A 12312-nucleotide genomic window follows, 5' to 3' on the forward strand; every position below is an offset into this window, starting at 1 on the left:
CGGGCTCATGGAGGGGACTTTGAAACTCCTCCTACTGCCCAGCTCCACTGATAATCATGCGTTTTGGAGCCCTGACATGTCCGCTTGGGAAAGACTCTCGTCCTGATCCAGCCCCGCCATTTTGCGGTTAAAAAGCCCCTGGCACAAAACAGTGATGCCAGCTGGAGGCAGAGAGCAGGACTGGAGGGTAAGTCCTGGGTGGCCCAGGGGTTAGATGCCGCTGGACTCCCCGGAGTGGTGGGGTGGGAGAGGGCCTGCTGGGGAGTGAGGGAAAGCCAGGCAACCCCTCTGTGCCCTCACCCTTTTCTGCTGCCCCGACAGGCGCTTCGGCACGAAATGCACAGCCTGCCAGCAGGGCATCCCCCCCACCCAGGTGGTCCGCAAAGCCCAGGACTTCGTGTACCACCTGCACTGCTTCGCCTGCGTCATCTGTAACCGGCAGCTGGCCACGGGGGACGAGTTCTACCTCATGGAGGACGGGCGGCTGGTGTGTAAGGAGGACTATGAGACGGCCAAGCAGAACGGTAAACAGCGCTGCCCGCTGCTCCCACCTCAGACCTTTGTTCAGGCCGAGGTGCCCTTCCTTCTCGCTGCTCCGACTGAGCCATTCCTCCAAGCCCTGCTCACACCCTGCCTCTGAAAGCTTCCCGAGAGCTCCACAGTGAGAATGAATTCTGAACACCCCCTACCTCTTCAGCACTTGCTGGCTTTGAGGTGTTAATCAAATTATGGTTATTTTGAGTGTGCCTGTTTCCTACACTAGATTCTCAAGAGCAGCCAGGGAACTTGTCTTCGCTCCTTTGGTAGACTCCTTGCCTAGGGAGGGGCTGTGGGTGGTAAGGGCAGCTGGGAGACCACTGTGTCTACCGTGGACCCTTGGAGCTGCACCTTAGTCTTGTATATTGGGGTGCACATCTACCTCAGCATTCCATGCCTCCAAGGCTAAAGTTAGTGTATTAGTCAGCCAAAGGGGTGCTGATGCAAAGTACCAGGACTCTGTTGGCTTTTATTTATTTATTTATTTTTGTTGGCTTTTATTAAGGGTATTTATTTGGGGTAGAAGCTTAGTCACAAGGCCATGAAGGGTAAGTGACTTCCCTCACCAAAGTCCGTTGCCACATGTTGGAGCAAGATGGCTGCTGGTCTCTGTGAGGGTTCAGCCTCCCTCTTCCTCCTAAGGCTCCATGGTCCCAGCTCCTTCCATCCTCAGCTGTAGGTTAGAGGGCACATCTCTCCCCAAGGCTCGTTTCTCTCCCGCCTCAGCTGCTTTCCTCTTTCCACAAGGCTGCCTATAAACTGTCAGGCAAATGGCTCTCTTCCCGGGGCCTCTGCCATGTCATGAGCCCTCTCTCTTTCCTCACGTATCTGCTTCTCTGTATTCTTCTTCTCTGTGTATTTACTTCCCAGGGTTCCAGCATCAAAACTCCAAGCTCTCTGCTCTGCCATGTCATTTTCTCTGTGAGTCCCTGCCCACCAAGGGGGTGGGGACTCAATGTCCTACTAATGTGGCTGAATCAAAGCCTTTATCATAATTTAATCAAGTAAAAGTGAAAGCTTTAAACTTAATACAGTCAAAGGGGAACATGCCCAGAGGAACAGACAAGTTTACAAAAATAATCCAATATCTATTTTTGGAATTCATAAACAATGCCAAATTTCTGTAATTAGTGAGAGCGCAGCATTAGCCCAAGTCATCCTAGAATGGGCCACCTCATATTTCAGTTCATTGTGTTCTATTTTCCTTCTCAGACTGAGCTTCTCAAGGGCAGGACTTAGGGGCAATGACTTATCTTTGTGTGTCCCAAAGCCCTGGAAGCTGGAGTAGGTGCTCATCAGTCTCACTGGAATGCAGAGAAGAAAATTTTGGCTACATTCAGGGAAATTCCAGCTCAACAGTAATAACTCTCCCACCCAACCACTACCACCTGCCACCTGTCACCTCAACCACCTCAGGGGCCCTTTTCTATGGTTTGCAAATGATGTCCCCCGCACAGGCTGAGGCCAAAGTCATGCCCCAGTGGTTAGCAACCACACCAGGGAAAACCTCCCCCAACACGAGCAGCCTGGGGAAGGCGCTTGTCTTGCCCTCCGACGCTGTATTCTTGGGCAGGGTCTCATAGGGCTTGGCTCTGGCTGGTCCATGCTCAGAGGGCCAAGCCATTCCTGTCCTCCTGTTTCCCACTCACAACTGAGGGACCCACGGCCAGAGCCACCCGAGGCCCTGGCGGCACTGAGTCCCTGCAGGATAGGGTGTTGTGCTCTTCACCCTGGCTCTGAATTTGGAATTTGGCGGAACTCAACCTGGAGATCTCAGACTCATGAACTCAGGAAACATCAGTTTCCTTTGCTTTTGATTAGAACTTTATCAGATCAGGTTACTGTGGAAAGCAACTCTCACAGACAGCTCTGGGCTTGGTGAAAAAAATGAGAGCAACAACAATTTCATGTGTGTCCTTCCAGAACTTTTCTGGACCCACACACATAAATTGTATATCTGTCTGATTACTACATGGAGAGTTTAGTTTTTTGCTCCACAAGTGCAGTTTAAAATAAGGGCGTTGTGGTGGTGAGAAGGCAGAGGTAATTCATCAGAGCCCTCTTTGGGGAGCAGCTGGAGCGCTGGGCTTGGCTTTGGCTGGAGGCGGGAAGGCTGCACTGCGGGACCACGCCCACGAAGGCCACGCCCACCGCCGAGCCACGCCCACCGCCGAGCCACGCCCGCTGCAGGTGCTTCCTTCTTTTTTGAGGGCCGCTTCTCCCACCACACCCACAGCTGTGCTCCTTAAATGTGGACAGAAGCCTTGCGTTTCCTTCCTCCAGGGCCTTCACAAGCCCTCTTCCCAAGGATCTTTGCCTTAATGTATTAATGTATTAATCTGCTCTCGTTGCTTAAAGCTCACTTGATGCTACTGTTTTGGAGTCCATTGTGATGTCACAGAAGATTAGGGCGTCTTGTCAGGGATAAACCATCAAAGCAGATGGGCCCAGAGATACCAAGAAGCCTTTGGAACTCTAGTGCCTTTCACCAGAGATAATAAGAATGCATACCAGCCCTTCCCCCGACGCTCACGGCAGGGTTTCATTGCCAGAGCCCTCGTTTAGACCCTGAGCACCCTCAGCAGGGCCCACTGCTACTGTGGATGGTTCAAGAGAAGGGGACGATCAGTGTACACTTTTCATGCTCCAGCTGGAGAGCCAAGAATCACACAGCAGTGCTAAGAATTTTATCGAGGACTATTTGTACCGGAGCAGACCTCTGTAGGACAATGGGAAGACACTGGATTTGGGCTGGAGGCTGGCGGGCCTCGCTGTTCAGCGTGTACTTGGGTGGAGGTCCCCTGGACAGTTGTGTAACTGGCTGAGCCTTGGCTTCTCAGCTATCTATGCGGGGTAATAACACCTGCCACGTGTGGCTTATAGAGCCACTTCCAGCGTGGGGGGGTGGGGGGTTATACAAACAAGGAGCCTTAGGTTTAAAAGTAGCTGAAGTTACAGGATATTTCTGATCTGTTTCCCTACCACTGGCTGTGGGCCAGGTGGGCTTCTCCATCCTGTGCTATTAGGGCAATCCTTAGTGCAACAGGGGAATGTTTGCCTGCTGTGGGCACTTGGTTCTCCCTTTTAAAGTGGTTTCTAAGCCTCTTTGGTATTTCAAACCCTCGTTCAGGCCTGCAGTACCCTTGAACTAAGCCCAGGATCTAATATCAGCTATTTGCACCTTAGTGTGAATGATTTCACTAATTTGCTACATCTCCCTGGATATTTTCAATTTTAATATAAGGTTGCGTTTTATATCAGGGACACGGTTCTGGGAGACCCTGCCTAATTCAAAACTAATGACTTATTTTCCCATAGGAAATTAGACTAATTTTCCCTAGGGAATTAATTTAAGAAGTAGAGGGAAGGGAATGTATTCTAGGAGTAAATCTATAACCGATGAGATGTATCTTTGCCTTAATGCTACTTTTTATTTTCTCAGCATTATCTCTAATACCTCACAGAATGCTCTCTCCTAAATTAACAGCCTGGTTTATCATGGTCTTGCTTGGCTTCTTCATAACGTTTTATCACATTTAACTTCCGTACCAAAGTTATTGATTTTTGGGTACATTTTTCAGGACAAGCACTGCCATCACTACTTAATGAATACTTGGATGACATTGTTATAGGATATAAAAAAGATTTTAAATTATAATAACAGCGAATGTTAAAATAACAGCATAATAGTTTTCCTAATCGCAAGAAGAAAGTCCTGTTCATGTAAACAGCAGTGAGGAGTCAATGCGACACGAACAAAGGATAACAGGATTATATTGCAATGGCACTGCCAGTGGTTATGGTAAAAACAATTTCTAATTTACTAGGTCAGCCTGTTTAGAAATTAAGTGATTCTTAATGGATTAAAACATTTTTGGTGGTCTCATTTCAAATTTTATGTATAACTGTATACATATTTTTAAACTGCACTACACAGTTGCATAGTTCAAATTTGCATCAAATACAATCATGCTGCAATCTCTATAAATATACACAGAAGGGATTGATTCCTTATAACAGAACGTAAAGTAAGGAATTCTGGAGGTTTCCTCAGCCTTTCGGAATCTTGAGCTGTCTGTTCAAAATCCACTGAAGACTTTATGTTGATCAATCAGTATATTAGACCACTGTTTTCCAAAATGTTGGCTGTGATCCACTGTATGAAACTCATTTTATATTTTGACTCTGTATACATTTTCTGCACAGCCAAAACTAAACAGTTTTCATGAAACAATACTTCCTCTCAGCTATTCTATCCTATCCCAGCCCAATCTAATCCTATCCCATCCTATCCCAAACCCTCTCTTCTCCTCTCCTCTCCTTATCCTATCCCTATCCCTATCTCTGTCCTATCCCTATCCTATCCTATTCTATCCTATCCATTTAATTTTTTAGTTTCCATCCATTAAGTTCGTTTACAACCCTCGTGGGTTCTGACCGAGGTTATAAACGTTACTTAGACAGCTAGTGACTGCACAGGCTCATCCCCGTTGGCTCCTCCCTGTTCACGAGCCCAGGCAGGCCATGGCAAAGGCTGGGCGGCTGTGGGCAGGACCTGGGAGAAGGCAGGCCTTGGACAGGAGAGAGGGGCAGGGGCATCTGCGGCAGCCCTGAGCATAGTTTTCGTGCTGGTTTGTGCACCTTTACAGCCCTGGCTAAGCTCTCCAAGGCTGAGCGCTCACGAGGACATCAGCCACAGTGTGTTTCCTGAGACAGGGAAATGCATAGAATCGTATAAATTCAGTGCAGTGAATGGCTCTGTGAGGCCGGGCTGGCAGGGGAGAGGGGAGCAGCAGAGGACGGAGGGAAGGACGTCCTCCTCGCTTTTCAGTGACTGGTAGGGCCTTGGGGCGCAGGGGTAAGCTCTCCAAGGGTCGCGACCACTCCATTCTGGGGTTCGCCCTTCCTGCTCACTGCCCTGCATGCAGTAGACAAGACTGCCCAAAGAAATGAAGGAAGCCAGGGAGGGAAGGAGGCAAGGCGGGAGGAGACCAAGTTTTTTCATCAACCGCCAGCAGATGAGAAGGGGTTCTCGTTGCAGATGACTCAGAGGCTGGCGCTAAGCGGCCTCGGACCACCATCACAGCGAAGCAGCTGGAGACCCTGAAGAACGCGTACAAGAACTCCCCCAAGCCTGCGCGGCACGTGAGGGAGCAGCTGTCCTCGGAGACGGGGCTGGACATGAGGGTGGTACAGGTGAGGCACCAGCTGCCGGCGGGGTGCTAGGGCCTGGGGCAGGGGGAGAAGATGTCTATACCCCCTAAGTCCTTGGGGGACCTGTGGGCTTTGGGGTCTTATCTTTGGGTGCTGAGTGTGTCCCTTGTGTTTGTGTGGCAGGTTTGGTTTCAGAACAGAAGGGCCAAGGAGAAACGCCTGAAGAAGGATGCGGGGCGGCACCGCTGGGGGCAGTTCTATAAGAGCGTCAAGAGGAGCCGGGGAGGCAGCAAGCAGGAGAAGGAGAGCTCTGCAGAGGACTGTGGGGTTAGTGACAGTGAGCTGAGCTTCCGAGGTGAGCAGGGCTGGAGGGCCAGGCTGAGGCCTTAGGAAAGTCCCCTGGCGAACAGTAATCCCCACCGCTCCAGAGGGATCTTTCTTGAGGTCTTGGCAACCCCTTCCGATTTCTGGATTTTCCCCATGATTTGCAGTAAAGGGTGGGGGAAATGGTAGTGGCTCTTCCAGATGGGACCAGAAAGCACTGAGCACTGCTGAGGTCTAGAAGCTGGGTTTCCTGGAATCTGGCCAGGCCCAGTCCCCTGGGCCCGAGGCCTCCCCCTCCTTTCCTGCTGACTGGGTGAGTGTCTTCACCAGCCCGCGAGCTGTGAGCAGAGCGCTGTGTCTCAGCCTTGTGCCCCGGGCCCTCTCTGGCATTTCTCCCCTGTGCAGCGGCACCAGCCCACCTCCCCGGTCCCCTCACGTGCCCAGGCCCTCTTCCCTGGGAAGTTAATGCTGTGAGTGCCTGTGAGATGGGGAGCTGGCCTTGTTTCTGAACTCCCTTCCCCCACCACTTACTTCCTCCTCTCCCCTGCACACAAGCTTTGCAGCATGCGCTATATTCAAATTTGTGCATCAGCAAAATTGCAAATTACTGCGTGTTGTGGATCCTCAGGTTGTTTGCCAATAGCCATAACTGAGAATATTGAAACCTCAAATTGAAAGGTCTTCTCTGTGTGTGTGTGGTGGGGAAGAGTTCTGAGCTGGGGTCTGAAACCAGGTTTCTAGTTGTGGCTCTGTCAAATACATTCACTTCTTTTGAGCCTCAGTTTCCCCATCTATAAATTAGAAATGCTTATCTCCCTGCCCAACTCCTCTAGCATAGCGGTGGAGATCAGCAAAGACAACTTAGCCCGGGGAGACCTAAGCCCATTCTTATACCTGGAAGGCGGGAGTGCCCTAGTTACATGGGGTGTCAGGTATAGGAAAAAGGCCCAACAGTGGCTCCTGTACAGTGGAGCTGAGCTCTCATCTTCCCACTCTCTTTAAAGGATGTGAGATCCTCTCTCTCTCTTTCCCCCCATTTTCGTGGGTGGATGGGCCAGGCCTGAGAGCTGGTTGCCAGAAGGGATGAAGTGCTGGAGACCAGTTGCAGAGGCCTTAGATAGATATTGTTGCTTAGGCCCAGGTGGGAATGGAAAAAGAAGTTTGTGGGGCAGAGGTTGTAACAAGTCCCTGCCAGGAGCCTGATGTCCCGAGGAGACTGAAGCTCAGCTCTGTGGGGCCCTGGAGAGTGCTCAGGGCCCTGATGCTCAACTTCTAGGCCTCTTGGCCAGGTTGGGCCTGCTGAAATCAGCATCTGAAACGTACAGGATTGTTAAGTCTTCTACTGTAGCTCACTTCTGTTGGGTGCAGTTGGGTCCCCAGGTTGATGTATCTTTGGTATCTTTGGGGAATTATATAGTCTCTTCTAAAGACTAAAACTGCTTACTTCCATTGGAAAAGTGAATTTTTTCAGGTGGCAAAGATTTGATTAGATCCCTTTATGAAATTCTTCAAGAAACAAGAAGGTCCATTTGCCTTAATCAAGCCGATACTTTGTCCTCAGTGAAGAGCTTATTTGATGGAGAAAGAAACTAACCCCTTTGACATTGAACCTCTTTTCCAGGCAGACCAGAAGGATTTTGTGCACAGGTCCAACAGTGGTCCTCAACCGCACTTACAGTATGGGCCTGCTTGTTTCCCAGCCAACGAAGCCAAACACTTTTCTAAGCTTTAAGGCTTTCAGAGGCAATCTTGTCAGTACATAGCTTCCAATTGTGATGTGGATAACATAAGCCCACTCCTCGATGTTAGCAGAGTATCTTAGGTACATGAACCACTAAGGGACAAGCTCACCAAGCATTTGTCTAGTCTTCTGGGACCTGGGGTTTTAAGAGTCTCTGAGAGTATTTCTTCTGTTTTTCCCTTCGACTTGGGTCAGTCTCTGGATGTCAGTCTGCCATGTCGGCGTCTGATCTGTGCTCAGCAGTGAGGCTGCTGACATCCTTGGGCCTCTTTCCTGGTAATGTGTGTTCTTAGGTCGTGAAGAGCAGGGGACCACCGGAGTCCTGGTGGCTGACAATAAATCTCCGTTCTTTTGTCCACAGAGGATCAGATTCTCTCAGAACTTGGACACACCAATAGGATTTATGGCAACGTGGGGGACGTTACAGGCGGACAGTTAATGAATGGGAGCTTCTCCATGGATGGGACAGGACAATCCTATCAGGACTTGAGGGATGGGAGCCCCTATGGAGTCCCCCAGTCTCCATCCTCCATATCGTCCCTGCCATCACATGCTCCTTTGCTCAATGGGCTGGATTACACGGTGGACAGTAATTTGGGCATCATTGCACATACAGGGCAGGGAGTAAGCCAGACGCTGAGAGCCATGGCCGGGGGACCCACCTCTGACATCTCCACAGGTAGCAGTGTAGGCTACCCTGACTTTCCAACTAGCCCAGCCTCTTGGCTTGATGAAATGGATCATCCTCCTTTTTAAACACCTCTCCTTCCCACCCTACCTGTCTTTCTGGCTGAGAGAATCTCTTCAAGGATCAAGAGACTTGCCTTTTAAGGATCAAGAGTGCACCAATGGGAATTTCCATTATTTTCAATGGAAGTCCTTCACTGATTCCTAGAAGGTTGTGCAGTCATTCTAGGGCACTGTTTTCTAGGGGGCAGTGGTGGGAGAGCAGCCTCCTCTCAGAATACAGCACAGGGATATATAGCCTAGAGCTATAGGGAATGCTGGCTTGTTGGCTCTCCCTCCCACCCTGCTTAGAGGCTTTGGCTGTTTGGTGCTCCAGGTGACTGTGGCTGCCACCCTGGCCTTTGGGAACTCTGCTCCGACTGGTGCGTTTCACACGATGCCTCCCAAACCATTGCTCTCATTAGAACTGAGATTCCTGAGATAGAGGCATCATGTTCCTTGGGTATAATGAAAGTGATTTTTGGACCAATCTTAACTGAACCCTAATTTTCAAAATGAAAAAAAAAAAAAGCAATTATTAAAGGTCAGTTAAAATTTTGATGGCCACAATTTGATATTAAAGACATGCCCACTCTTTTTTGTTGTGAAAATATGACTTCTTCCCTACCCTGGAATACAAATCAGAGTATTTGTCAATTTTGGTTTTTAAGAAATCCCATGAATATCATGAAATCTCTCATGGCAAGAAGTGGTTTTCATTGTGGATGACTCCAAGGCTGGAGCTGAGTGGCCCTGGACCACTGTTGCAGCAACTGCCTGATGAGTCCCCCCTTGGTGCACAATGTGCCTTTTTAAATTTGCTCATATAATTTATTCCATAAGACAGGCTGTGGGTTACAAAGTGATCAAAGCTAAAATACGGAGAGGACAGAATGACAATCAGTAAAAACATCTGTAGACACATTTGGATTCCAAACAGGCAGATGCCAATCTCTCAAAGCTTCCCATCCTTCCAGGGTGAAATATCTTGAGAGCCTATTTTGAGGGAGTTGGTTTAGATGAGCTTGCAAGCCCACCCAACCTGCAGTGAGAGTCCTCCCCCCACTTTAAAAATAAAAGTTTTCTCTGCTGTGCTAGTTGGTTCAATGGAAGGACCATTTTGGTCTCTTGAAAGTAAAAGAGATGCTTCTTGGCCCAAACATGGTTGGGAGGAATAATTTATGGGGCAGCCCTAAAGTCAAAGGGTTTCTAGTGGTCCTTGAACTGCATCTCTCTGGGCTGCTGGCAGAGCTCTCCAGCAGATGGCTTGCAGGTATGCAACTGAATGCCACTAAGCCTTCAGTTTAGTGAAGTCCAACCCCTGTTTTAGGAGCAGCCACCATTTCAACTCCCACATTATGTGCCATACACTTGTGTACATACAAGAACTTCAGGAAGTTCTTCATGTGCAAATTGCAATTTGGCCAGGTGGAATTTATCCCAGTCTCATTGGGAAATAGTGTTTTGCCTTTTCTGGCCCCCATTCTCTGAAACAAGATCAGCAGATTATGAAAAGGATGAGAAGGCATTGCTTTCCTTTTGCATGAAACAATTGGACCAAATACCCTAAGGAATCTTCCTTCTGGGAATGGTTCATCACCTTTTGTGGACTGCAAAGATTTAGGTATGTGGTAACCTGACTAAAGGAAGAAATAAATAGTTCTTTGCTTGCTTCATCCTGTGTAAACCCCTTACCAGGACTAAACTAAATTCAGTAGCTTCTTAAAAATATAAAGTTAATAAATTCCTGGGGTCAGTCTTCAGGCCACCTTTTCTCTTATCATTTTTGTAGAATACCCGTTTCTTGATATGCTGCAGCTGTAATTTTTGACTGGGGAGTCTGCAAATGTACTCTTTTCTTGAAGTTCCACGTTTATAGACAATGTTAAGCCTCTCCAATTCTGCAATATTGGGAATTCCCCAATAATGTGAACACTTGGAGGTGGGAGTGATTACACAAATGCAAGATGACAAACCATGTGAAAAGAAAATGCAACTGGACTCTTTGGAGGGCATGTTAAATACAACATTCTTAGCAGGTTGCTCACAATACACAGGTAAAAGGCAATGAACCAGTTTAAAAACTGTCCCACCTACGCAGACCACTATCTCAGCTTAATTATCTGGCTTAGTATCTCGTAGGATTCCGGAGGCACTTCGTATTTTTGGTTAGTATAGTATGAGAGCAGGATTTTTAAAGAGGGCATTCCCACTTCTGTGAAGCACTGTTTTTTAGGCTCAAATTACACAGCTAATGAAGTTCACCAGTTTTTTTTGTGTTTTTTTTTGTTATGAGTTAATCATAACTTAACTCCCAATTCAATGGTGGAAGAATGGGAGGCCTTCCTCTTTCACACTAATAAAACGTCTCATGTGGAACGCAGTGCGGTTAATGTTGGTAGTAGCTTCTTTGGTATTGGTGGGGTTGGTTAGCTGGAAAAGTTCTTAAGAGAGCACTGGTCAGAAAGCTAGGAGAGCTTTATTTAAGTTCCCCAGAGCTACCTCCCCTCCCCCAGAGCCGGAAAGAGCAAGGCAAATGCTGGTGCCCCATTTACAAGCACAGCCACAATCCATCTCAGATTTTAAATGGATCTCCCTGCAAGTGGGGTTAGCATTGTGGATGGGCTGGTGCCACTAATGGGCCACTGCATGCCAATTCTGTTCCATGGCTCTTCTGTGGCTTGGAGATAGAGAAGAAAAGAATATTACCTTTAGATTCTCTTAAAGGCACCCTCTATGGCTCAACAGACTATTATTGAGGTAAAAGGGGCTACATGGTAGCTTTCTCCCTTGTTAACATGACATGGATGAATTTTCTAAAAATGAAAGGAAGACTTCTAGAAGTATTTACATTACTTGATCCTGTCTTTAGTCCAAGAGAGCAATTAATGACCAACTATTATTTGCAGTGTCTGCCTGACAGACTTCAGAATAGGAAGTTTCTGAATCCAGGAGCAAATTCCCCAAACACAACAAAACAAACAAAATATAAACCATATTTTCAGCAGTAGCTGGTACAAGCAAAAATGGGAACTGAGGGGCTATGGATGACTCTGTATTTGCTGAAAAGTAATAAAACTATGGAGGAAATAACAACTCTAAGGGCTAAGCAACCCATTGGATAAATCTTATTGTTGGGAAGCTTGTCCTTTCCAAGTTTGCTGTGCAATCTTAGGCAAATTCCTTTTTTTCTCTTTCTTGCCTCATTTGATAGTTAAGAATATAATGTAAAATGAAAGTCTACTGTATTGATAACATTGTTCCTGCAAATTAATAGCCTGAAACATCAGGAAAGAGAAAAAATTGACATAAGAAAAGCATTTGGCAGTGTCCTTAAAAGTTTATTTGCCATTGTAAAACATGAAAACTAATATAATTGGGGGCCGTTAGAGCTCCATAATTAAGTTCACTTGGCAAGGAAGTATAAGAGACCTGTAGAACAAGGACATTACCATCTTTGAAGCTCAAGCTGGATATTTTGAAATAACTTCCTCCTTGTACGAGGTGGCTAAACATTTCAGAGGAGCAAGAGCTGTGCGCTGTATTAGAGTCTACTCTCTGGAACCCACACGCCCATACAACCCCTCCCGCACACCATGACTGACAGGTTGGGTATCACCATGGAAATAATGACCATACCTCTTCAGCCAGCAGGGTCTGGAAGGACTGAGGAGACTCATTTTTAAACATTGCACTTTAAAAATTGGAAACCATGAGATGAAGAAAAATTCAATTAAGCGGAAATGAGTTTTGTTTTATTGCCTGCTGCTGAAGGGCTCTGGGCAGGCTGAAAGCTAAATAAAAAGCACATCACTGGCTCTCTCTTTCCT

At 47.5% G+C, this 12312-nt stretch overlaps 1 protein-coding gene across 1 annotated transcript in view; it reads left to right on the forward strand.

Moving 5' to 3' along the window:
* The window catches only part of LHX4 (LIM homeobox 4), a 41691-nt gene extending 32119 nt beyond the window's left edge, over nucleotides 1-9572 (forward strand). The window contains exons 3-6 of the mRNA XM_004461861.2: nucleotides 322-524; nucleotides 5579-5733; nucleotides 5875-6046; nucleotides 8118-9572. Of these exons, the coding sequence (XP_004461918.1) occupies nucleotides 322-524; nucleotides 5579-5733; nucleotides 5875-6046; nucleotides 8118-8512 (925 nt within the window). The 3' untranslated portion in view covers nucleotides 8513-9572. The remainder of the gene's footprint in view (nucleotides 1-321; nucleotides 525-5578; nucleotides 5734-5874; nucleotides 6047-8117) is intronic.
* The last annotated feature ends 2740 nt before the right edge of the window (nucleotides 9573-12312 follow it).

The sequence above is a fragment of the Dasypus novemcinctus genome, chromosome 13 (assembly GCF_030445035.2).
Source record: "Dasypus novemcinctus isolate mDasNov1 chromosome 13, mDasNov1.1.hap2, whole genome shotgun sequence".
Classification (NCBI taxonomy): domain Eukaryota; kingdom Metazoa; phylum Chordata; class Mammalia; order Cingulata; family Dasypodidae; genus Dasypus; species Dasypus novemcinctus.